Raw genomic sequence first — 23,268 nt, 5'->3', positions numbered from 1 at the left:
AGTAATGCCGCTAGTGAAGTGTCTTTCTACTTTATTTTGCTTTACACTGCCTTGTAAGGACAGGCGGTACTTCTCTGTGTAGCCTCTTTGAATGTAATGCTTTGGGCTTGACAGAAGTCTTTCCATGTAGGAAGGTTGAGTCTGTGTATGTAAACAGCTCCGTTAACTGGAATGGGCTTGCCCTTTCCAGCGCTGCCGGAGGCTTCAGCTCAAATCTCCTTCTTCTCCTTCCTGACGCTGGTTTGTGTTTTTGGATGCGGCTTCTGCTATGAAATACTTTTGAGACAGTTTCTTTGGGAAGCAAGTTTTATAATGATGATCATATCATTGTCCCGTTTGTTTTTTGATTGGGTCCAGAGGGTAGCTCAGCAGCTTCTGGCAGGCCTCATGTTGAAATGCTGGCGCTGTGCCCGGGATAGCTAGGGATCTGTGAGTTAACAAAGGTGGAGTTTGGGTCCGTAGGGTTTTATGTGTCTCAAAGTAACCTTTCCCCCTTGCTTGAATTGCAATATTTGGCAGATGTTGTGTTGTTGCTATACGGTTACTACAATAAACAAACCATGCAGAGTGTTAGAATCAATAAAGTCTGACACACACGCTCAAACCTGTAACAGATGCAAGCTTCATTGCATCTGCAAACTTGCCTACTGGCCACACACTGGTTTGTTTGTTCTCTTATCATATTGGCTAGTGACCCGAGTGGTTGCTATTTGAACTGGAGGCTTATAAATAGACCTGTGTACTGCTGCAGCAGGCAGAGAGAGCCAACACACTTGTTAACCTGCTCTAGGAAAAGGTCGGGAGACACGTACACACAAACGCACACTTCTCGCTGTCAAATGCACGGGTCCACTTTTACTGAAGGATGTTGAGGTGTCGTTTTCCTCTTCCTCCTCTTAATGTTTTAACCGCCCTCTTGTGCTTTCCAATCCAATCCAACTTTATTTATATAGCACTTTAAAACCTCCAGACCAAAGTGCTGTACAGAGAGATACATCAAATATAAAATCGCTCGGCTCACAAAACATACAAATAAGTATAAAATCACATAAAAGATACGAACACAAAACAAACCAGAATAGACGGGATTTAAAAACAGACAGTGTGGGAGCCTGTTGATTAGCAAGGGCAGTTCGTTCCAGGTCGTTTCCTCGCCTCTTTTCTTTCTCTGCATCAGGATAAGAGATTTTGCTTGCCAGTTTTAAGCCTGTTGTATAACTCTAATCTAGTTGAACCAATACACTTGCATCCCCTTTAAGAAGGTGTGCAGGGTGGTCTGTCTACTTCCCACTCGTTTTTCATGCTGCTGTTCTGACTCACTTGGGAGTACTTTTCTTAATCTCATGGCAAAAGAGAGATTCATGTAATGACTCTTAATAAACAGAAACACATAATGAAAGGATTGAGCTGTGCACCCTGGGTCAAAACATTTCCTAATGTATCTCCCAAACATCATTGGCAAAATGGAAGAAGCCAACACTTGTCGTGACAGTTGGAGTTCACCTGCATCTCTGTTTTAATGAAGCTGTGCATCAAAGGCTAAGGAGATGCCAAGTGGAAATTAAAAGAACAGTGATCAGCTTTGTTCGCTTTTTGAAAGGTGGGGGTTAGAGGTGTTGATAGTAGGGATGCACGATATTGGTTTTTTGAAACCGATACCGATAACTTCCTGCTTCTCAAGACCGATACCGATAACCGATAATAATAATATATATATATTAAATGTACCTGTAGTTTTTGCACACCTGGCGGTAAAACAGAGACTAGTAGTGAGCAAATGACATGAGCATTACTACTATGAACAAAACAAAGAACATTTTGACTCTTCAAAGTGACCATATTTATTTTCCCAAATAAAGTTCTTGCCTTTTTCAAAAGCCTCGTCGATAGGTAAAAGCCCCGGTGCCTTTGCAGCTGGCTTTGGATTCGCCGCTAGTTTAGCAGCGCAGGCGTCTTCGTACGCTTTTAATACACCATCGTAGCGATGGCGATGTTTCAGGTGACTAATCAGGTTGGAAGTATTATAGCTCGTTGCCTTTTTCCTCCTCGTGGAACTTCTGCATTTGTTAATACAAATAGCAAGCGAACTATCTAACTCTGAAACTTTGAAATAGTCCCATACTACCGGCGACATGTTTGTTTACTGTCCTGGCTTCACGGCCGCACACCATTTACGTCACAGCCAGGCATGAGTTAGGGAGCGCTGGATTTGTGAAGAACTCCCCTCTTCCTAAACCACTAATACCACAGTACTGGCAAAACGGGAGGAGCCGAGTGAAAAACAAGCGCCCCTCATCCCAATCCACCCACACCGCAGTATTCTTCCTTTTTTTTACCCAAAAAATATATTGTATATTATCGGGGCTATTAATACTGTTATCGGGTTTATCGGGATGACGTCATAATTCCTAATATCGGGCCGATAATTATCGTGCATCCCTAGTTGATAGTCAATACAATTAATAACTGTATTTGTATATCACCTTTCATGCAAGGATGCATTACAAAGTGCTTAACAGAACAACCAGAACCAAATACCGATAGAAATACAAATAAAACAAAGAGTTCGATAACGATACAATAAAACATGTACGCTGATACCAGTAAAATGTCCTGAATTAAAAGCCAGTGAGGACGACATCAAGCAAGCCAACTGTGTCCTTTTCAGTAATGATAGACACAATTTCACTGCAAACGTCCTTGTGGCGATCCTTACACTGTCACAGTCAACAGAAGGCCAATTCTCCATAGCTAGACAAGTGAAACTTTCCCATTGTTGGTTTGATTATGCACAAGGCCCATTCATGCTGTGAATTAGAATAAAGGGGTCATCCTGGTGTCTGGAATTCTCTGGAAACCCTTGCTGTTGGTGATCAATGTCCTGATTTTTAAAACGGTTGTTTTTGAAGTTATTAATAATTCATAGGTTCAAAATGTTACCCTAAACCATCTCTCTCCTCTTTTCTCTTTCTGTCTCTCTCCGCAGTGCCAGAGCATACCAAGTCAAGACAGAGTCCTAAATCTAAACAACTTCCCCCCCTTCCCCCTCCCCACAAATACACATACACACATACAGTCCTCAGCAATGCCAAGGGGGCACGATCAGCCTGCTGCCCGCTCTGACAAGCCCTGCCTCTTCACCTCAGGCCCTTGAGGGCTGTGCCCTGTGAGCTTTGTCCTTTTGACCTCCCATTGGTCGACCTTGGAACCGGAGGTCACTCGTTCTCCACTCGACCCGGGGCCACGAGCCGCACTCACAGGTAAACTACAACAACAACAAAAAGAACAAACCAAACGCAAGAAAACTGTTTCACACTCGATTAGATCCGACATTCTCAAACACGTACAGAGACACAAGACTACAAAAACAATCTGTCTGCCAATAACACATTCTTGGATAAGCAGGGAGATAGTTGTTCATTTACATGACAATCAAGGTGGGTGTGTTCTGGCACATGTCGTCTGATGAGTTTCTACTTGTACCTATATTCCCTATTGTTGTAAAAACTTGTTAGAAAAGTAGCAGATTTCCAATTTGTGAAAGACTACAAAATAACATCCTAACGTGAAAACATAATGTTTAGCATTCTTAACCTAAAGGTAAGGCAGCGATTAGTCTCCTGAGGTTTTTGAAAGTGGTGCAAATGGTTTGGCTTTACCAATACCAAATTCAGCTCAGACGAGTCAGAGAAATACACAAACATGAAACAATTATGTGCTAAATTGAAATATTTGTTAATATTGTAATACAGATGATCAACTGTAAATACTGACCTAGTTTCAGCAGGGTCTGTTTACTAATACTCCTCTACTTTGCAAGTCCTTCTAATTTTCAACCCCTCTGACTTTAAACTTGCTTGATTCCCATTGAATGTCCTGTTCTGTATTAACTTTCTAACATCTCCTCTGTGTGTTTTCTTATGGCTTTCTCTCGAACTCGCTTTAAGTCTGTTTGACAGTCTTTCCTCTCTCTCTGTTTCCAGGCATGGCTCCCATTCGGGATTCCGTCAGCCACTCCCCTAATCAAACAGGTGACTACACATAGCCTTCTTCTTTCCCGTTCTTTTGCGCTTCTTCATTCTTCCTCCTCCCAATGTCTTCCTTTGGCTCTCTCTGCTCTGATCGGCAGACTAGGTAAACCCAGATGCATTTTTCCAGGCTTATCAGAGAAACTGATAGAGATGAAAGTGGGTGTGGAAAGGGTGCCAGAGATCGGAACAGGGTGTCCGCGGGGTCTTAAAAAGTATTAAAAGTTGATAAATCAATTTAGCGAAAATGAAGGCTATTAAAAAGTATTAAACGGCATTTTCCAAGGTATGACATTTTGTAGCTTGTTTTCAATAAGTCTATAAATTGTCCAAAGAGGTTGTATTCTACAGTGTGCCTGAATGTAATCATTGCGTAGGTGTGTAGTGTGATTCTGTGTAGTTTATTGATGGCATCCCGTTGGATTTGACGTCATCTGAACAGGACATCGCACGCTCACTGCTTGATAGCGCGCGAAGCTCCGTTTACGCCGGTTGTTAAACAACATCGTTATGGGGAAATGCAAGTCTGCGTCCAAATGGTTGGAAGATACGGAGGAAGGACAATCAATACTGTATATAGTCAATGTGAGGTGAAGTGTGTCGCCAAGGTAACCGGTTAAAACTCCAAGTGGCGATGAGGTCTTAAAATGTACGGAAAGGGTCTTAAAAAAGGTCTTTAAAGGTATTACATGTGACTTCAGGATTCCTGCATATACCCTGAGTATTCAAATAAAATGGAGCTGAGCTGCTTTGAGCCTCGTCAGAGCCAATGCCCTGGCCTTGCTGCCCTTTTTTTAATCTTCATAGGAAAAGTATGGTAAGGTTGGCTCACAAACTAGCTGATTGCAAAGCTCATGTTTGTTTTCAAACCATAAAAAAAAAATACCAAAGGTCAGTTGTGTTTTTAAGACATCCTCCTTTACAGATATTGCTTTAAAAATCTATTTAGTCTCTTTATCTTAGTCTTGCACATTAATAATAATTCCTTCACATTAAACCAGTATTCTTGTAAAAATGTTCATTCATTAATTACCACAGCGAATGGGCTCCCACTGCACAAATGCAGTTTGAGTTACGAAGATGCGGCAAATAATGACGGCACAGCACGGAGGGCCGCTGAAGCTCTGAAAATGCAGGCACTTGAGTCAGAACTGAGTGTGTTCATAATGGCCCTGAAAGCAAAATCACAAGTAGCAGATCATAAGTGTTCTCTGGAGTCTAATTTTAGAGACATGCCAAGTCTGAATGCAGATGCTCTCAGACAATGGTATTGTATCAGGAAAAATAGGATTAGAGTTAATTTCAGCTGGTGTCACTCCCTCCTGCTATTTCACTCACAAATGCCATCTCCCCTCTCCCGCTGATGGCGTCGGCTGCCCTCCCTGAATCCTAGTTTATAGCTTTGGCATGCTTCTGGGTCCCGCTGTGGTGACAAAATGGTGGCAGCTGTGTTCAGGCTCAGCCCTGGCACTGATCAAATCCAGAACAGTTGGGTAGCTGAAAGTTGGAGGAAATAGAAAAATGACAAAGCCACTGTGAATGAGGCGAATTTCGAACCACAACGGTTGTTTCATTTAATAAAGTACATTTTACTATCCCAACATTTTCTTCACCGTGATGAATCTGCACCTTTGGTAATTGTTTGATTTTGATTTTAAATGTTTTTCTAACCCTATCCTCTGCCATGTCCACCCTTCCTCTCTGCAGGTCTGGAGCACCCTGGCTTGGACTCGCAGTATGAGCCTTCCCCCTGGTCCTCTGGCTCTCCCTGCAGCGGTGACGGCAACACCAACTGGGGCAAAGTCCTAGTGGACGGAAGCACCGACAAACCCAACAACCCTTCTTCAACCAACTCTTCCGTCTGGCCTCCGTCTTCTTCCTCGTTCTCTTGCTCCTCGTCTTCTTCCTCTTCTGGCTGTGGGTCAGGATCGGACCCAGAGTTGGCGTCAGAATGCATGGACGCAGATTCTAGCTCCTCGATCGGCTCGGAGAAAAACCTCGCCGCTGTGACGACAGTGATGATGATGTCAGCAAATGCTCCTTCCTCTGTGTCTTCTACAGCTTCTTCTCCCTCCTCTATGGTGACTTCCGACATGATGGTCGGCGTTTCGGTGAACGGAGACAGCAACGGCAACAGTCGTCAGATAATCGGCGGAGGGATGGGAGGCATCGGCGGTGCAAATAATGGAAATAATAACCTCACCGGGTCCTCCCACTACTCCGCGGCTGGGTCCAGCAGTATTGGCAGCAATAACATGGGCAACCACAACAAGCCCGTCAATAACAGTGGTGTCTGGGGCAGCAGCATGATCTCTGGAGGAAGCACCCCCTGCATCAATGGAGGGTTGAACCCAAACACTTTAAACCCAAATGCCAACCATGGTGCCTGGCCACAGAATCCAAGCCCAGTGTCCCAGGGCCAAAGACCTCCTCAGGCTCAGGGGATGAAACTGGGTATAGCTCCCCAGCAGGGCCCCACGCTTGGCTGGGGCGGCATGGTAGCTCCCAACAACAGCAGTACGATGGAAGACACCGAGGTGAATAATGGTACAGCAAGCAGCAAGGTGTTAGAAAGCAGCAACAGTGCAAATGGTGGCCTACAGCTGACCAACCTTAACACTGAATCCAATGGACCAAATAACACTATGATGAATACTACTACTACTACTACTAACGCCACAATGACCTCTAGTCCACCAAACTCTACAGCCTCACCCCAACTCAGCGGGGATTGTTCCTGGGGCTCTATTGGAGGAGGGAACGTGGGTCCGCTGGCGAATGGAAACCCCATATCAGCCACCCAGCACCCCAAAGGAGAGCTGGGAGGTCCTGGGACCTTCGGTACGCCTTGGGGCGCAACTACCTACCCTGGTGAAAAGGGCCCCCTAAATGCAGACACTGTGAACCCACAAAACCCTGCCTTAATGCAGGCCGGGAACCCCCAAATATCCTCTACTGCTGCTTACAAGAGTAATAATAACCACAATAACACTGGGGCCCCGCACTGGGACCAGGGGCCTGCCAATAACCCAAACCAGCCTCAGAGCAACTCCTGGGGTAATCAAATCCAAGGCTCTGCAGGCCAAACGCCAGGAAATGGGAACCAAACTACGATGGGCCCTCCAGCAGAGATACCCCGGCCCTGGGGGAGCAGCGCGTCTTCTTCCTCTTCCTCATCGTCCTCTACCACATCCAACAACAAGATGCCGAATGGAGAATGGGGAACGACAGCTCCTGGTATCAACCAATCAGATGCTGGAAGTCATAAAGGAAGCTCTGCCAACAATGGCTGGAAGAGCTTGGAGGATGACGCCATGGGAGTAGGAGGGGGGGGGAGTAGGAGTAGGAGGGGGAGTAGGAGGGGGAGTAGGAGTAGGAGGAAGTCACGCCTTAGGGAGCGTCACTGGAGGCTGGGGCCGCTCTGGAGGAAGTGAGGGAAGCGGAGAGAGCTCCGGAGGCCGATCCAGCGCCGACAGAGACCAGTCAAAAGGGGGAATCCACAGAACGGTTATCCCTCCTGGGCCAGTAGTATCGGCTGTGCCCCCGGTCGACGTGGACCCGAGAGTCCTTTCCAACACTGGATGGGGACAGACACCCGTTCGACAGAACACCTCCTGGGATGTCAACTCTCCCGTTAATAGACAAGTTCCTAGAGGTGACGAAAGAAAGCAAAGCAGCGGAGGCCCCGGATGGGGCACAGCAACACCGGCAGCTCCCTCCCAGACCTCCGGAGGTAGGAAAATCATGATAATTAAACTTTTGTGTGGATATATTTTATAGATCTTAACAAACATTAAAGTAAGACCACAATTACACACAAAAAAGTCGGCAAAAGATTGACTTCCCTTTTGGTTTGCTTGCAGGTTGGGGTGGTGGGCCCGGCAACTCAGGTCCAGGTCCAGGTCCAGGAGGCTCTGGCTGGGGCGAGCGACAAAACTCTAGTTGGGACAATAAAGCCCCAGCAAACGGAGGAGGTGGGCAGAGCAGCTGGAACGATGGATCCGGCTACAAGGGTGGCAACAACAACAGTAACACTTGGAGCAATAACACCAACAAAGACGACAGGTAATTGATGATTGGACATTTCAGAAATACTGATTTGAACAACACAGAAATATAGTTTGAAGCAAGTTTAATGTGACGCCTAATTGAGTAACTGATCTTTTTTATTTATTTGTTAGATCCAATACCTGGACTAATGCGCCCAAACCGCAGCAGCAAGGCTGGGGTTCGCAGAGTGGACATGGAAGGGAGGGCTGGGGTCACGGTGGAGATGGACCCAGAGCAGGGGGCAACAACCACTGGGAGGGGCGGGAGAGGGATAGCGACAGCAACCGCTCAGGCTCCGGATGTTGGAACGAGCAGAGCCGAACCAACACCAGCGGCGGCGGCAACACCTGGGCGGGCGGCGGAGGATCAAATACTCCAGAACGGAGCACCCAGAACCCAGGCTCCAACTGGGGCGACTCAAACCCTCAGAAACCCAACCCTCAGGGTCACAGCCAGGGCTGGGTCGAGCCCGCAAAGAACAACCAGAACTGGAGTGAGCACAATCCAAAGCCCGCCAACGAGTGGGGGAAAGCTCCTGAAGCCAACATGTCCCGAGGCAATCCACCCCCCACCAAGCCCGCAGGTACTTATCTGGAGTATTCATCCAATCAGAATCTCTTTTTAAATCAAGAATCCTATCTTTTTGTTTATAAGCAAGTCTAAATATGCCTGTGTTTAGTTTATGTATAGTTTACGGACCTTTCAAGTGATACAATGTAAGTTAATACTAAATGGACAACAACATTTAAAGAAGACTGACATGTTGAGATGTACATTTGAGAAATGCATACTATGTTAAAACAAATCTTTAGAAAAGGCCATAGGGCACCAAAACAGATTCCTAAGTGGGAGGACACGCAATTGATGGCTCACTTTTTGTGTTTTCTTCCACCAGGCTGGCAAGGAGGCCCAATTCCCGCAGCAGTTCAGAAGGAGGAAACTTCATCTGGGTGGGAAGAGCCTTCTCCTGAGTCTGTTCGCAGAAGGAATGAGATCGATGATGGGACAGCAGCTTGGGGAGAACCAGGTAAACACTGAGCACACTAGGAATCCCTTCAAAAAGTGCTTTGCAGAGTCTAAATCATTCAAAACTCGAACCTCTTATTGACTTGATGACTCAAACTTGATTTAACTCTCTTCCCAGCCGCTAAACACGGCGTTGGAGCTGGCAACATGTGGAGCAAGACCAGACAATCAGAGCATGAGGCTGCGAGTCAGCCCCCTCAGCACCAGCCCCACCCGCCTCGCAGCGTCATGCATCCTCCTCCGCCCGTGCAGCCTATGGCCCAGGACAAAAGCTGTAATAGTAAGTTTAAATATGTATGCACAGATTTTGAAGGCACGCACAGTTCACACCTGTATGTTTGACAAGGCGCAGGTAGAAGCCAGATGAATCAGCTGTTATTTGTAACCATATGCATTATTAATCTATGCGTTACATATAATAAAAGGTATTGAATAACCAAAACTTAAACTCCTTAGCTTCAATCGTTAACACAACTATGAAATGACAAAAAGGTGTGGTGTTACGCACAACATTTTTACACCCATTGTGTACTATTCTAAAATGGCTGAGCCAGACCTTCTCGTGTTTTTCCCCCGACTAGATGTTGCAGCCAAATTACCAAATGTTTTGTCATTACACGTCTCAGTGGTTGTTAGCCTGCAGGGATACTTTCATCGCTGCACACTTGAATGACAGCCTTTCAAGTGCTTCCTTAGTTTTGCACACTTCAGATAACATGCACTGACTGTGGGTGGATTAGCATGCAGATTACAAATGTTTTACTTTGAGCAATATTGAGATTCATGTAAAAATGCTAGGACATCAGCGAGTATCTGAAATGGTACGAGTGTCTAAATGGTGCAGCCTTGAATAGAATAAAAATACCCAATTTCCACCCACTCTCTTTGAGACGGCTGGTTTTAAAAGGATTTGGACAGTACAAACAATTAAAACCTGTGGATTCAGATATGTATTCAATAGCATATACAATCTGCACGGTACATGGAGAGAAAACAATCTCGTACAGACACTCTCCCCATCTCCCTACGGTGTTGTCTATGTTGAAGGCTCTTTGTGCAGCTGGTTGAGTCATCCCTTTGGAATGCTAAGAGCATTGATTTTTCTCTTCTCGTTTTTTTCATCTCCCTTTTTTTCTCTTTCACCCGCCAATTCGGGCTTGCTGTAGGAACTGGCTTTTGTTTGGTTTGATAAAAAGGGGAGCAATGAGCAGCAGAGGAGGTGGGCTTGGTAATAGGAGTAGTTCCAGTGTAAGACGGGGAAGAGTAAAATGAGTAAGACAGCGATTCTGTAGAAGGGGGGGTTGGGGTTATTTGGGGTTGCTGTCGAGTGAGCTGACTGGAGAAGCAAACTGGGAAGGGTGGGGCAGAGCAGCTAGCGACTGTAACGAGAGAAAGGACCAGGATGTAGATTTACAATTAAAAAAATTAAATGAAGAAAAACACACTATCCTTTAATAGAGAAATATGTAAGGGAAATTAGGATGATAACATTTTGTATTTACAGATGTGTTACTAGAGAAAAGAATTTAAACAAATGTAAAATTGTACTTGAACATCGATTCTTTTAGAAATAATATTTTTTAAAGTCTTTACAACTTCAGTTTAAGGTTACTGTTTATCTATTGATGTGTGTTTGCATCCGTACAAACGCGTACGTACTCCTGTTTAAAGTGTATAGCAAGTGTGCTACTGCATGTATGTTTAGCTCAGTGTGCATGTTTCGTTTTGTTATGTACTTGTGTTGGAGCATGCCCGGTCACATGGAGACACTGGAGCCTGAGGCAGCCCCATGATATGTCCTATTTTTACGGGGAGGTATCCCTGGCATCTCCCGAAATGCCTTCTGTAGCACGTCTGAGTTGTCAGCTGAAACGGGAGACTTTCTAACGCGCGCATTTTTAGGGTGCACAGGGGTCCGTGCACACAAAAGAGTTGGTAAACAACACTTATATAAACAAGTTAACGCTGTGTTCCCCAGAGACAGGAGAAGGGCTCTGTTCTCTGATTCCAGCAGGAAACAAACAATGTCAACTTGCAGCAGCATTGTTAATGAGATGTGTGGAGTGGGTCTGCAAAATAAATCCAAATGCTATGTAAATCGCAATATGGACTAGTACAATGTTCAAATCGCAGGAAGCACAATATTTGGCTAAACATGATTTAAAAAAGACAATTTTTAATAAATGATAGTGGAGCGGCAATGATATCCCAGCCTGCAGGTTCAACAAAACAAATTGGTTTTACAGATAATGTTAAGAAATAGCACCATAATCGTATATATATATTATCAGGGTTTCCGTTAGCCGGTAATTAGACCAGCCGGAGCATCCCTAATTATTACCGGACATTTTGACCGGCAGGTTTTGAATTTACCGGTTTTTAATCAATGTTACCAGCTAAAACCCGGTAAATTCAAAACCTGCCGGTCAAAATGTCCGGTAATAATTAGGGATGCTCCGATCGATTGGCCGCCGGTCATCATCGGCCGATATTCACTCTTAATAGTTTGATCGGTGCTCTCTATAGAGGCCGATCAGGAGAGCTGCATCTGATCGATATGGACATAAACGCGAGTGAAGTGTAACCGGATGCGAGAGAGAGAGAGAGATCAGAGATCAGCTGCTGAGTCTGATGGAGACACGCAGCTCTGCATGATCACCTGAAGCCCCGCCCACTGTTTAGCGTGTGGTGCAGTGGGTTAATGCGCTGATCTCCGAATCAGAGGATAGCAAGTTCGAGTCCCACTGCAGTCAGCATGTCTAGTGTAACATGTAATGTAGCGAGCTGCATGAGAAACTGACGGGCTGTCGGGAGAGGAGAAAAGAGAGGCTCCGTTTCTCCCGTGTTATTATTCAAAGTTAATGTAAACTTTTGAATAATGTACTTCATCTACTACAAGTAGTTTGTCTGAATGTAATAATTATGTTGTTTGTTGAAACGTATCATTTATTGAAAAAAAAAATGTTGGTTGTTATTTTAGCTTTGCTACCTTCTGGTTTAAGTCTTCAACAATGATAAAACATTTAAATGAAAACCACAGAGAGTGTATCGTCCTTCTAACGGGTACTGCCCTCTTCTCCACCAGGTTGGGGTGAGCCGTACGCCAAGAAGAAGGAGTCCTCGACGTGGGAGCCTCCCGCTCCTCCACCTGTAAAAGTGGACAACGGGACGTCTGCCTGGGGGAAACCCATGGAGACCAACTCCACCTGGGAGGAGCCCGGCCGAGATAAGAGAGACTCCGCTGCGCCTGGATGGAGCGGACAGCACAAGCCTGGTAGGAGCACACCATTTATTTGGAGTCATGAAGTATTTCTATTACAGTCGCCAGTTATCCATCTTTTTAGTTTTCCAACAGCAACGTTTACAATCTCTCGTTGGTGTTCACTTTCTTCCTCTGTCCTTTCCTTCTTAGTAGCTCCAGGTCCCAAGCCCATGGAGACGTGGGGAGGGGGGGAGGGCAACAGCTGGGACCAGGAAGAGGAGGTGGAGATCGGCATGTGGAGCAACAGCCAACAGGACAACAGATCCCACGACCAAAACACCTGGAGCTACAAGCATAAAGTGTCCAGCAAGGTACGTTGACATCGAATTAGCGAGTTTGTAGCATGAAAACATAGATCCTTACTCTCACAGAACACATGATATTAAATAGCAAAGCACATCATTTGTAAAGTAATTGAAGCCGTCGTCTTTATTTTGCAGAATGGATTTTATTTTGTTTCTGAAATGATCATATATTTCCCCTTCGGAAACACTTGAAGACACTGGAAGCATTAGCAGCCAGTTTAACCATTGGTCTTTTGTCTCACTGCGTTCCAGATGAACAAACCAGTCAGCAAACAGGATGAGCCCTGGATGAGGCCGTTCGTCAACCAGTTCAACAGCATGAACTTCTCTGTAAGTCCTGTTTCTAATGATTCTTCTGTTGCCTCTCATTTACTTTTACATTCAGCATATATTAATACAAATGGCTGTTAAAATATTTTTTAAGCAACGGTTGCAACCAACCTTGTTAATATAAACCAGAGGTGACAGGGCCTTCAGTGTTGCAGCTCCCAGACTGTGGAACAGCCTCCCAGCACATATCCGGACTGCTGAGTCGATTGAACTTTTTAAATCCCAGCTAAAAACTCACCTCTTTGCACTGGCTTTTAATACTAGTTTTATATTTGTATGTGTTTTTTATTTATTTATTTATTTATATGTTTCTAGTTATTGTGCTTTTTATTATGTTTGTAATTCTCCCATTGTGTTATTTAATATTGTAGTTACTGCCTGTACAGCACTTTGGTCAACTGAAGGTTGTTTTAAATGTGCTATATAAATAAATAAAGATTGAGATTTAATATGCAGCAATTTTATTCATCGTTGGTCTTTTCGAATCCATTTTCCCGTCATGCAGAGAGACTCTCCTGACGACTCCATGAAGACGGGAGCAGGCATGGTGCAGGACAAGCGTATGGACATGGGCGGCATGGGAGACTACAATGGAGGGATGGGGAAGAACCCCGGGTCTCGCCACCAGCTCCACAAGGACTCTCCCATGGACCGCAGCTCTTACTATGACAAGGTATGCAGACACATCAAAGTTACCGTGGTGTACGAATGGGGCTGGGGGTAAAGATCTCAGGAACACATCAGCTGTGATTCACCAAGCTCAAATACAAAAAGGGGGATGAATGAGTTGTAAATATGCTCTACATTAGATACATTTAGCTAACAATTGTATTCAAAGCAACTTACAATAAGTGCATTCAACCATGAAGATACAAACTCCTTTGTATGTATTTAAACAAGGAAACGAACCTTAGTTTTAAATTAAAATAATAAACAGACAACTTTATCTAGCTATTTTGAACTACTACGTAAAAGTAACTTTACCAGTTAAAGGTTAAATAATATTCTCTGCCATTGTGGTGATCTTAAGGTAGCCAGTCTCTCTGCCGTCTCTCAGCCCTGTGCTGCCCCCCAGTGGGGGTTCTCACGTACTGCATTGTGGACTACAGAAAGGGATGTTAGCATGTTGTGTCTCATCATTAGGATTTCTTATTAAGAATATATCATTTCTAATCAATAACAGCAAATTTAAATATGCTTGATTGTTATAAAAAAAGGAACTTTTACAAGTGATTTGTAATTATACAACGGAGTCACCCCCTTAAATAGCTGCCCTAGGTTTGTTTGGCTTGCTTCTCTTCTTCCTCTGATGGCGCTTTTCCACAGCAGGGCCTCGCACGGCTTAGTACGGTATGGTTAGGCCTTGGTAGGCCAGGCTCACTTTATGCTGCGTTTCCATTACAGTTTGTAGTAACTATAGTAACGCACTGTAGGCGGGCGATTGGCTGTTCTGCGGGTGGAGCGACGCTGCGTAAAACTGCCGTGACGTCATCTTCAATGCGAACCACAAAACCTCAGCAGTTAGCACTCAGAGCTCACAGCTCCTCATATCTGTTCAGAAACTAGACAAAAGTTAAACAAGAACAAACCACAGACTGTCTGTGTCATGGCGAATACAGTCGCTGGTTTATTTATGTCTGTAGGCCGTTGTTGTGAGTGTGGACGGTCGGAGCATATATAACGTTAGCTTAGCCTGATCGATCCGATCTCCATTCAGAAAAACACGCATTTTAAAAGGTTTTCCGTCTGCAGACCGGTATCAGTATGTTGTTACTTCGGCGTCATTTTGAAACATGGTAAAATATGTTCATTTTGTTGTAGTTGTAGCCCCTTGCCAGCGATTCTCTCTGACCATTCAGCAGTGGAGAGTGTTTACATCACTAGTTTAGCATATTCAGCCCGGTTGTTGGCCTGGTAAGAACCTCGATTCTGGAAGGCCAGAAAAAAGTAGCCCTGAGCCGGAACTACCCCTAGTGGAAAATCAAAATAAAGCTTAACCCGTGCTGGAAAAGCGCCATTAGAGCTGCTTGTCTCTTATCTTATCTGTCTTTCTCCTCATTCTTTTCCCACTGTCATCCCTTCCTCCTTCCTTCTCTCTTTTTCTTTTGCAAAATTAATTCTCTTCCTCCTTTTCTCCTTCCCTCTCTGCACTTCTCTGGCTGCTGACCTGCTTCCTGTCCCTCTGTGCTTGCTGTGCGCCTGGGCTTGCTTCTGCAGCTGTCCGTTTCCCCCTCTGCTTACAATAACGCGGCTCCTGACGAGCTCTCCTCCAATCAAAGCATGAGCTTTTCCTCTTCCAATTCTGCTCAGCCTTTCACCTGCCTCGAATCTGGGCCATCTCCCGCCCACTTGAGTCCTGGGGGCGCTCGGCAGGTGAGTGTGGCAGGAGGAACAGGGTGTTGGTTTTATGGGTCTTCAGCCCTAGACTCCACAGTGGTATTCTAGAGGGTTCACACATTTATCTGACGATTCATATTTAATTTCTTGGAAACCTTTGTTCACAAAGACACAAAGTATTCTGATTCTGGTTTTCCAGTGTTTGCAAGTTGTTTGACCTTCTGCTTGTGTGTGTTGTCTCCCTTCTCAGAATGTAAACCCTATGATGGGTGGCAGCAGCGTAGCACAGGGCCGAGGCGGCCCCCAGTCGCAGATCCCCCCCCCAACCCAACCTCCGCAACCAAGTGCCTCCACCCATCCTGCCCCCTCAGGTAAAACACCACACCTGCTTTCTCTAAGATAGCATTGCATCTACTGCTCATTAGTTCAAATGTTGTCCATGGTTTGATTTGTGTTTTATCCAAAAATGTGAATATATATATATATATACACACATTTAAACGGTCATTAAAAACCTGGAAAAGTCATGGAAATTCAAAATGCTAATTCCAGGTCCTGGAACAGTTATGGAAAACAATATTTTTCCCAAAGTTTGGGGAAAGTCATGGAAATGTAACTAAAGTTGCATCAAATATAATTTATATTTTATCTAATCGCCGAAATAGTAATACTATAATGATAATAAATATCGTATAGTAATGAAACGTAAAATGGCATTTAACTGACGAGGTATTTTGCTGGTGAGAGATTTGAGTTGCTTTAGCGTGTAGAAGCTAGTAAGCCTATTTGATTTGTTTTAGAGGCACAACATGTTTCATATGCAGACCTTATTTTCCTGTTCCATGTTAAAATAAACCATTTTCAGTGGAACCGCTGAGAAAGAGTTATTTTTTTGGTCATGGAAAATTAGGCAAAGGTCCTGGAGAAGACATGGAAAATCATTAGTGAAAAAGTGTATGAACAAATATGTGGTTTTGTGCTCAGGTGCCTCCATCCCTGTTGAAGTACCCGGGAGGTAACGGAGGTCTGAACCCTCTGTTCGGCCCTCAGCAGGTCGCTGTGCTCAACCAACTCTCCCAGCTCAACCAGCTGTCACAGCTCAGCCAGATCAACCAGTTACAGGTAGAGCCACACAAACACATGTTGTATCTGCACTCAAATACACACAGCAGTGAGCCGTGTGAAATGTTGCCTCGCAGTATAGAGTGACTCAGAAAGGAGTCCAAAAACACCGAAATGTGTTAAAACTTCAACAATTACAATTGGTGTTGATATAGATACGGATATTATCTTGCTGAACAAAACATACTCAAACCAAACCAGAGATGCAGAAACATCATGAAGCTGCTTGTATTAACATGTTCCTTTTTCGTTGGTCTGCAGCGTCTTCTCCTCCAGCAGCAGCAGCAGCAGCAGCAGCAGAAAGCTCAGAGCCATAGACCCATGCCTGTGGGACGACCCAGTGAACAGGTGTGTGTTTAAAAATACTGCTTCATTAAAACCAACATGTAATCATTTGTATTTCATGAACCAGAAGTGTCTCAATGTTTTCTTTTGTATTGGTTTTGTCTGACTTCCTTACTTCCTGTCCTTAGACTCGTCCTATTGGTTCGTCTCCGTCGATGATGCAGCCGCCTCGCCACCTGGACCCCTCCATGATGAAACCGCCTCCACCACACAAACCCTACATGGATAACTACATGTCCCACAATGCCCCTGACATGCAGAAGGATGCTTCTTCTCTTGGATCCTTCAGCAACTTCCCTTTAAGTACGTTAGCTGATAATAAGTGCAACATTTTAAATCAGTATATATCCCCTGATTGAGGAGTCGATATTTGACTTGATTTACCTTTATTTTGTACTCTTTATGTTTTAAATATGGAGAGACTGAATTTCTTGTCTCCTTTCTGTTTCCAGGCTTGAACTCTAACATGAATGTACCCCTGGACATGGGTGTTGGTGGAGGTAGTGGCGGCGGAGCTGTGTGCTACAAAGAGCCGCCCCAGTCCAGAATGAAGAAACTTTGGTCTACTGACCCTCTGGAGCAGGACAGCAAATCTGGTACAGAAAACACTTTGTGTTAGAGTTATTTTTATGGGGGGGCTGGTCTATCTATGAGAGGGGATCTTAAACTTCTGGGGTAGAAACAATTGCAAACAAAGTTGCCCGACAAACTCGAGGTGCAATTTGGATTCAAAGCATTAAACACTAAAATACATTTCAGTCAAATATTAGTTATGCACTTAATGTAAACTGTCATAAAAACATTTTCCCCCTGGGATGAATAAAGATTTCTGATATGAATAACCAAACCAATGAGTTTTAGTGTCTGTCTGTCTGTCTGTCTGTGTCTGTCTGTCTGTCTGTCTGTCTGTCTGTGTCTGTCTGTCTGTGTCTGTCTGTCTGTCTGTCTGTCTGTCTGTCTGTCTGTCTGTCTGTCTGTCTGTCTGTCTGTCTGTCTGTGTCTCTGTCTGTCTGTCTGTCTGTCTGTCTGTCTGTCTGTCTGTCTGTCTGTCTGTCTGTCTGTCTGTCTGTCTGTCTGTGTGTCTGTGTGTCTGTGTGTCTGTGTGTCTGTCTGTCTGTCTGTCTGTCTGTCTGTCTGTCTGTCTGTCTGTCTGTCTGTCTGTCTGTCTGTCTGTCTGTCTGTCTGTCTGTCTGTCTGTCTGTCTGTCTGTCTGTGTCTGTCTGTCTGTCTGTCTGTCTGTCTGTCTGTCTGTCTGTCTGTCTGTCTGTCTGTCTGTCTGTCTGTGTCTCTGTCTGTCTGTCTGTCTGTCTGTCTGTCTGTCTGTCTGTCTGGTCTGTCTGTCTGTCTGTCTGTCTGTCTGTCTGTCTGTCTGTCTGTCTGTCTGTCTGTCTGTCTGTCTGTCTGTCTGTCTGTCTGTCTGTCTGTCTGTCTGTCTGTCTGTCTGTCTCTCTCTGTCTGTCTGTGTCTCTCTGTCTGTCTGTGTCTGTCTATCTGTCTATCTGTCTGTCTGTCTGTCTGTCTGTCTGTCTGTCTCTCTCTCTCTCTGTGTGTCTGTATCCTGATCTATGTCTTTGTTTCTGCCCTCAGGTGCTATGTCGTCTGGGCTGCGTCTGGAGGACTCTCCCTTCTACAACTTCCTGTCTCCTGGCCCGTCTCCCCTGAGTCCTCCCGGCCAATCAATGGGCTCGGTGGGAGATGGCTGGCCACCCCGTGCCAACTCCCCCCTGCCCCCTGGAAACACTGTCACCTGGCCCCCAGGTACAACACACAGGCTTTTCTAGGACCAAACAAATAAAGCAAAGTGTTCCCGTTGACATGTTCTAATCCCCGTCTGTGTTTTTTTTGTTGCAGAGTTCCGACCCGGGGAGCCCTGGAAAGGTTACCCCAACATTGACCCTGAGACCGACCCCTATGTGACCCCCGGCAGTGTCATCAACAACCTCTCCATCAACACCGTCCGCGACACAGACCACCTCAGGGACAGGAACAACGGTAGGTCACACACAACAGAAAGACGGATATGAACACAAAGTAGGGTTAAGTTTCGATTAGGACTGCCCGATATATCGTGTCGCGACGATAATCACGTTATGCGCATGCGCAATATTCACATCGCAGGACATGCGATTTCAAGTAGGCAAATTAACTCAAACACATCATACAATTATTTTGCTACTTGCTACAAAAGGAAAACTCGCACGGCTCTCATGTCAGGGGTACTTGAGTGAGTGACATGCAGCTTTTATCCAAAGCGACTTCCAATAAGTGCGTTCGACCAAGAAGATACAAACTTGAAGAAAACAGAATCATATAAGTACATCAGGTTTCATAGACAAAACATTTGAAGTGCTACTCAACTGGCTTTAGGTAAGCCAGCCCTTTGTTAGTATCGAAGTGCTTTTTATTTTGTTTTTCATTTTATTGCATTTCACCAATCACAACCTCCTTGATCAGATCACAGCAGGATAACCGAGCTAGCTCAGCTTGTTGCTCTGATAACTTAAGATCCAGAAGTCCGTGACTAAAATCCTTCATCCGGTTAAATATCGTTAAAAAAATACCAATTGTTTCATTAAAGTTCAAGAAAGGATGGTTTGCGGACAATTCCTGTATTTTTTCATATCGCAATATATATATATATCGCAGGGGGGGAAATATCGCAATGTCAGTTTTTTCCAATATCGTGCAGCCCTAGTTTCAATACAGAATACCAATGTAATGTTTTATATCTCTTATTTCATCTTTTATCTACTTCTCTCTCTTTCATTAGCATTAAACAATGTCCGAAACGTTAAAGCTTCTTTCAAGCTAACAGTCTGTTTCGCTGTTTGAGATAACAGCGTTCACCTGCAGATTGTATTTAAGCCAGATCCAAGATTGTGTCTTGAAGAAAGAAGCACCACTCTGTACCATTTCCGAGGGCTTTATTTGCCTGACTTGAAAACATTTTGATTTTCTCTCTACCTTTTTAAAAAGATAATGAAATTGTAAAGCGTTTATAAACCATACATGTTGTTGTTATGTCTTCAGAGGTTCTAACTTTCCCCTCTCCGTCTCGCAGGGCCATCCTCATCACTGAACACCACGATGCCTTCTAACAGTGCCTGGTCATCCATTCGTGCCTCCAGCCACAGCGGTTCCCTCACCAGTACAGCACAAAGCACTTCAGGTATGCGTATGCTTCACTTCTTGTAATACAGCTTTTTCCATTGTCTCCAATCCCCCCCCCCCCCCCCCCCCCCCCCAAGCAAAATAATCATTAGGAAGGGGAAAAGATCTCGTCAAATAAAAAATGGCAGGGATCGTTTGAAATTGAGATTCAATGGTTTTATTGTCTTATGCACAAAGCTACAGTGTAGACATGGCAATGCAATTCTTCTGACCTGAGCTCCTCCTGCAAAAAGTCTATATACATGTAAACATGATATGTAGAGATTCAACTGTATTTCAGTTCCTTCACAACGGTTCTCTATCGTTTGAAGGCAAAAATGTAACATTAAAAAAAAACTGCTGCAAACCTATGAAAATGGCTCAATATGTTGGAAAATATTTATGCGCTTAAAATAGGAACTGAGGTAAATATTAAAAAAAGAACTAACAACTCAAATGTATGCCATTTGCATTAACAGAGCAAAAGTGATTGGAAAACACTAAAATATCCCTAGTGAGTCACAATGGATACGAGTCCCTTCACCTTGACACTGTAGCCATGTTAGACTCATTTAAAGGTACAAAATCCACTTCTCCATGTCTCTTCTACATCAACATGTGTCCCCTCTTCTTCATGTCTCTTCTACATCAACATGTGTCCCCTCTTCTTCATGTCTCTTCTACATCAACATGTGTCCCCTCTTCTTCATGTCTCTTCTACATCAACATGTGTCCCCTCTTCTCCATGTCTCTTCTACATCAACATGTGTCCCCTCTTCTTCATGTCTCTTCTACATCAACATGTGTCCCCTCTTCTTCATGTCTCTTCTACATCAACATGTGTCCCCTCTTCCTCATGTCTCTTCTACATCAACATGTGTCCCCTCTTCTTCATGTCTCTTCTACATCAACATGTGTCACCTCTTCTTCATGTCTCTTCTTCATCAACATGTGTCCCCTCTTCTTCATGTCTCTTCTTCATCAACATGTGTCCCCTCTTCTTCATGTCTCTTCTACATCAACATGTGTCCCCTCTTCTTCACGTCTCTTCTACATCAACATGTGTCCCCTCTTCTTCATGTCTCTTCTACATCAACATGTGTCCCCTCTTCTTCATGTCTCTTCTACATCAACATGTGTCCCCTCTTCTTCATGTCTCTTCTACATCAACATGTGTCCCCCTCTTCTTCATGTCTCTTCTACATCAACATGTGTCCCCTCTTCTTCATGTCTCTTCTACATCAACATGTGTCCCCTCTGTGGAAAGAGACTCTGAAAGTTTCAGGAACAAAGATTCTCTCTCTTTTTGTCCTGATCCATTTCTATAAAAACCTGTCTGAAAATGAGCTGATCAGATTTTGGCCACTTTATGATGTCATAACGAGTTTTGGCTTGAGTAACCATTAGCCAATCAGCAACCAAGGTAACCCCCCCCCCCCCCCCCCTTATCACCTGAATCTCCTCCTAGAGCACCATTGAGTTCTTTGTAACCAAATCTCTCTCAGAGGGGCGTGGGGAGGGGCTCCTTATTTTCATCTAAAGCAGTGCTTCTCCTACTAGTGGTCCGTGAGCACCCACTGGTGGTCCGTGAGTATATTGGTAACATTTCACATTTGAAATAAATAAATAAATTTCAGTTTTCCGCACTCTCGCCGGAATATCTCCACAATAGAGCGAGGTTAAGTTTCACTTTTGATTGCATGATATAGCCCAGCGCAACACCTTCATCACACATGTTGCCACTTGTTTGTACCATTTTCAGGCGATTTGTAATCTGTTCTAGAAAAACGATGTGTTTTTTTATATTTGTGGAGTCCGCGAGTGTTTTTTTTATTGGTTAAGTGTCCTTGGTATGAAAAAGTTTGAGAAACACTGTTCTAAAGTAACAGACAGAGAATCAGCACTTTTGAAACAGGGCTGAAACAGAGGGGATTATGGGTAATGCTGCAATGATCTGTTTGGTGTTTGGAGCCAAACACTTCAGACAGGTTTTGTGTATATCTGAGACCTATAACATAATGAGGAAAAACAGAATAATAGGGGACCTTTAAAAAGAAAGATGTTTTGTGAAACTGATCCCCTTTGGTCCTCTCTCCCTGCAGCCAGACCCAGTGAGTCGAAGTGGTCTCCCGGCGGCGGCTCTGTGTCCAACTCCTCCCTGGCCCACGAGCTGTGGAAGGTCCCCCTGCCCCCCAAGGCGCTGGCTGTGGCGGCTCCTTCCAGACCTCCACCCGGCCTCACCAGCCAGAAGCCCAGCTCCGCCTCCTCCGGCTGGGACAGCTCTTCCCTGAGGCTGGGGGGGTGGGGCTCCACAGAGTCCAGATACACACCTGGTGAGAGCTCATGCACACTTCCAGGGGTCAATAACTAAGTACTTTTAATCAGGTGGAAACCATCAATGGAAGAACATTTAAAAAGAAATGAGTCAACGTTTTTGTATTGCTTTTGTGAATCAGAATATCTTTACTAGTTTCACAGAGGGGACATTTATGGCGCGTTTCCACTGCAGGCCTCGCTCGGCCTGGTTAGGCCTTATTAGGCCCGGCTCACTTTAATGCTGCGCTTCCATTACAGTTTAGGAACTGGGGTAGTTACTATAGTAACGCAGTGTAGGCGGAGCCGTGACGTCATCTTCAATGAGCGCCCCAGAAAAACAACACAGCCGTTAGCTCTTAGCACTCAGAGCTCACAGCTCCTCATATCTGTTCAGAAACTAGACAAAAGTTAAACAAGTACAAACCACAGACTGCCTGTGTCATGGAGAATACAGTCGCTGGTTTATTTATGTCTGTATAGGCCGTTGTTGTGAGTGTGGACGGTCGGAGCATATATAACGTTAGCTCAGAAAACACGTATTTTAAAAGGGTTTTTCGCCTGCTGTCTGTCTGCAGACTTGTCAAAGCATTAATTCATGGTTTTTACTAACCGGTATCAGTATGTTGTTACTTCGGCATCATTTTGAAACGTGTATTACAATTAAATCACGGTCAAATATGTTCATCTTGTTGTAGTTGTAGCCCCCTTGCCAGCGATTCTAGCTTAGCATGCTCAGCCCGACTCAGCCTGGTTGTTCCTGGCCCTAGAACCACGATTTTATGGGGCCAGAAAAACTGTGAATTAGGACCCGCTAGCCGCTACTAGGCCAAGTGGAAACGCAACCAAAAACGGGCCCCGCACGGCTCGGCACGCTTAAAGCGAGCTACCCGCTGCAGTGGAAACGCGCCATTACAGTGTTACAGCAGAAAAGAGCCAAAGACAGCTTAATGTCTAACAAGCGTGCATACAAAAGTATTAGAGATCCAAAAAAAAGTTA

The 23,268-nt window shown here is 44.6% G+C and overlaps 1 protein-coding gene across 1 annotated transcript in view; it reads left to right on the top strand.

The window, feature by feature from the left end:
• LOC117535945 (trinucleotide repeat-containing gene 6A protein-like) overlaps nt 1-23,268 on the top strand; it is a 47,148-nt gene that overhangs the window by 14,180 nt on the left and 9,700 nt on the right. Inside the window, 23 exon segments of the mRNA XM_034200623.1 lie at nt 2,987-3,260; nt 3,984-4,031; nt 5,736-7,365; nt 7,367-7,761; nt 7,892-8,093; nt 8,210-8,661; nt 8,974-9,105; nt 9,223-9,384; nt 12,190-12,378; nt 12,517-12,677; nt 12,924-13,001; nt 13,507-13,674; nt 15,219-15,374; nt 15,589-15,654; nt 15,656-15,709; nt 16,323-16,460; nt 16,722-16,808; nt 16,934-17,108; nt 17,258-17,401; nt 18,393-18,563; nt 18,657-18,797; nt 19,867-19,974; nt 22,058-22,288. Coding sequence (XP_034056514.1) covers nt 3,986-4,031; nt 5,736-7,365; nt 7,367-7,761; nt 7,892-8,093; nt 8,210-8,661; nt 8,974-9,105; nt 9,223-9,384; nt 12,190-12,378; nt 12,517-12,677; nt 12,924-13,001; nt 13,507-13,674; nt 15,219-15,374; nt 15,589-15,654; nt 15,656-15,709; nt 16,323-16,460; nt 16,722-16,808; nt 16,934-17,108; nt 17,258-17,401; nt 18,393-18,563; nt 18,657-18,797; nt 19,867-19,974; nt 22,058-22,288 — 5,086 coding nt within the window. The 5' untranslated portion in view covers nt 2,987-3,260; nt 3,984-3,985.

This window comes from Gymnodraco acuticeps, unplaced genomic scaffold (genome assembly GCF_902827175.1).
Source record: "Gymnodraco acuticeps unplaced genomic scaffold, fGymAcu1.1, whole genome shotgun sequence".
NCBI classification, from domain to species: domain Eukaryota; kingdom Metazoa; phylum Chordata; class Actinopteri; order Perciformes; family Bathydraconidae; genus Gymnodraco; species Gymnodraco acuticeps.
Note: the sequence above shows the minus strand (reverse complement) of the source record. Positions and strands in the feature narration are given on the sequence as shown.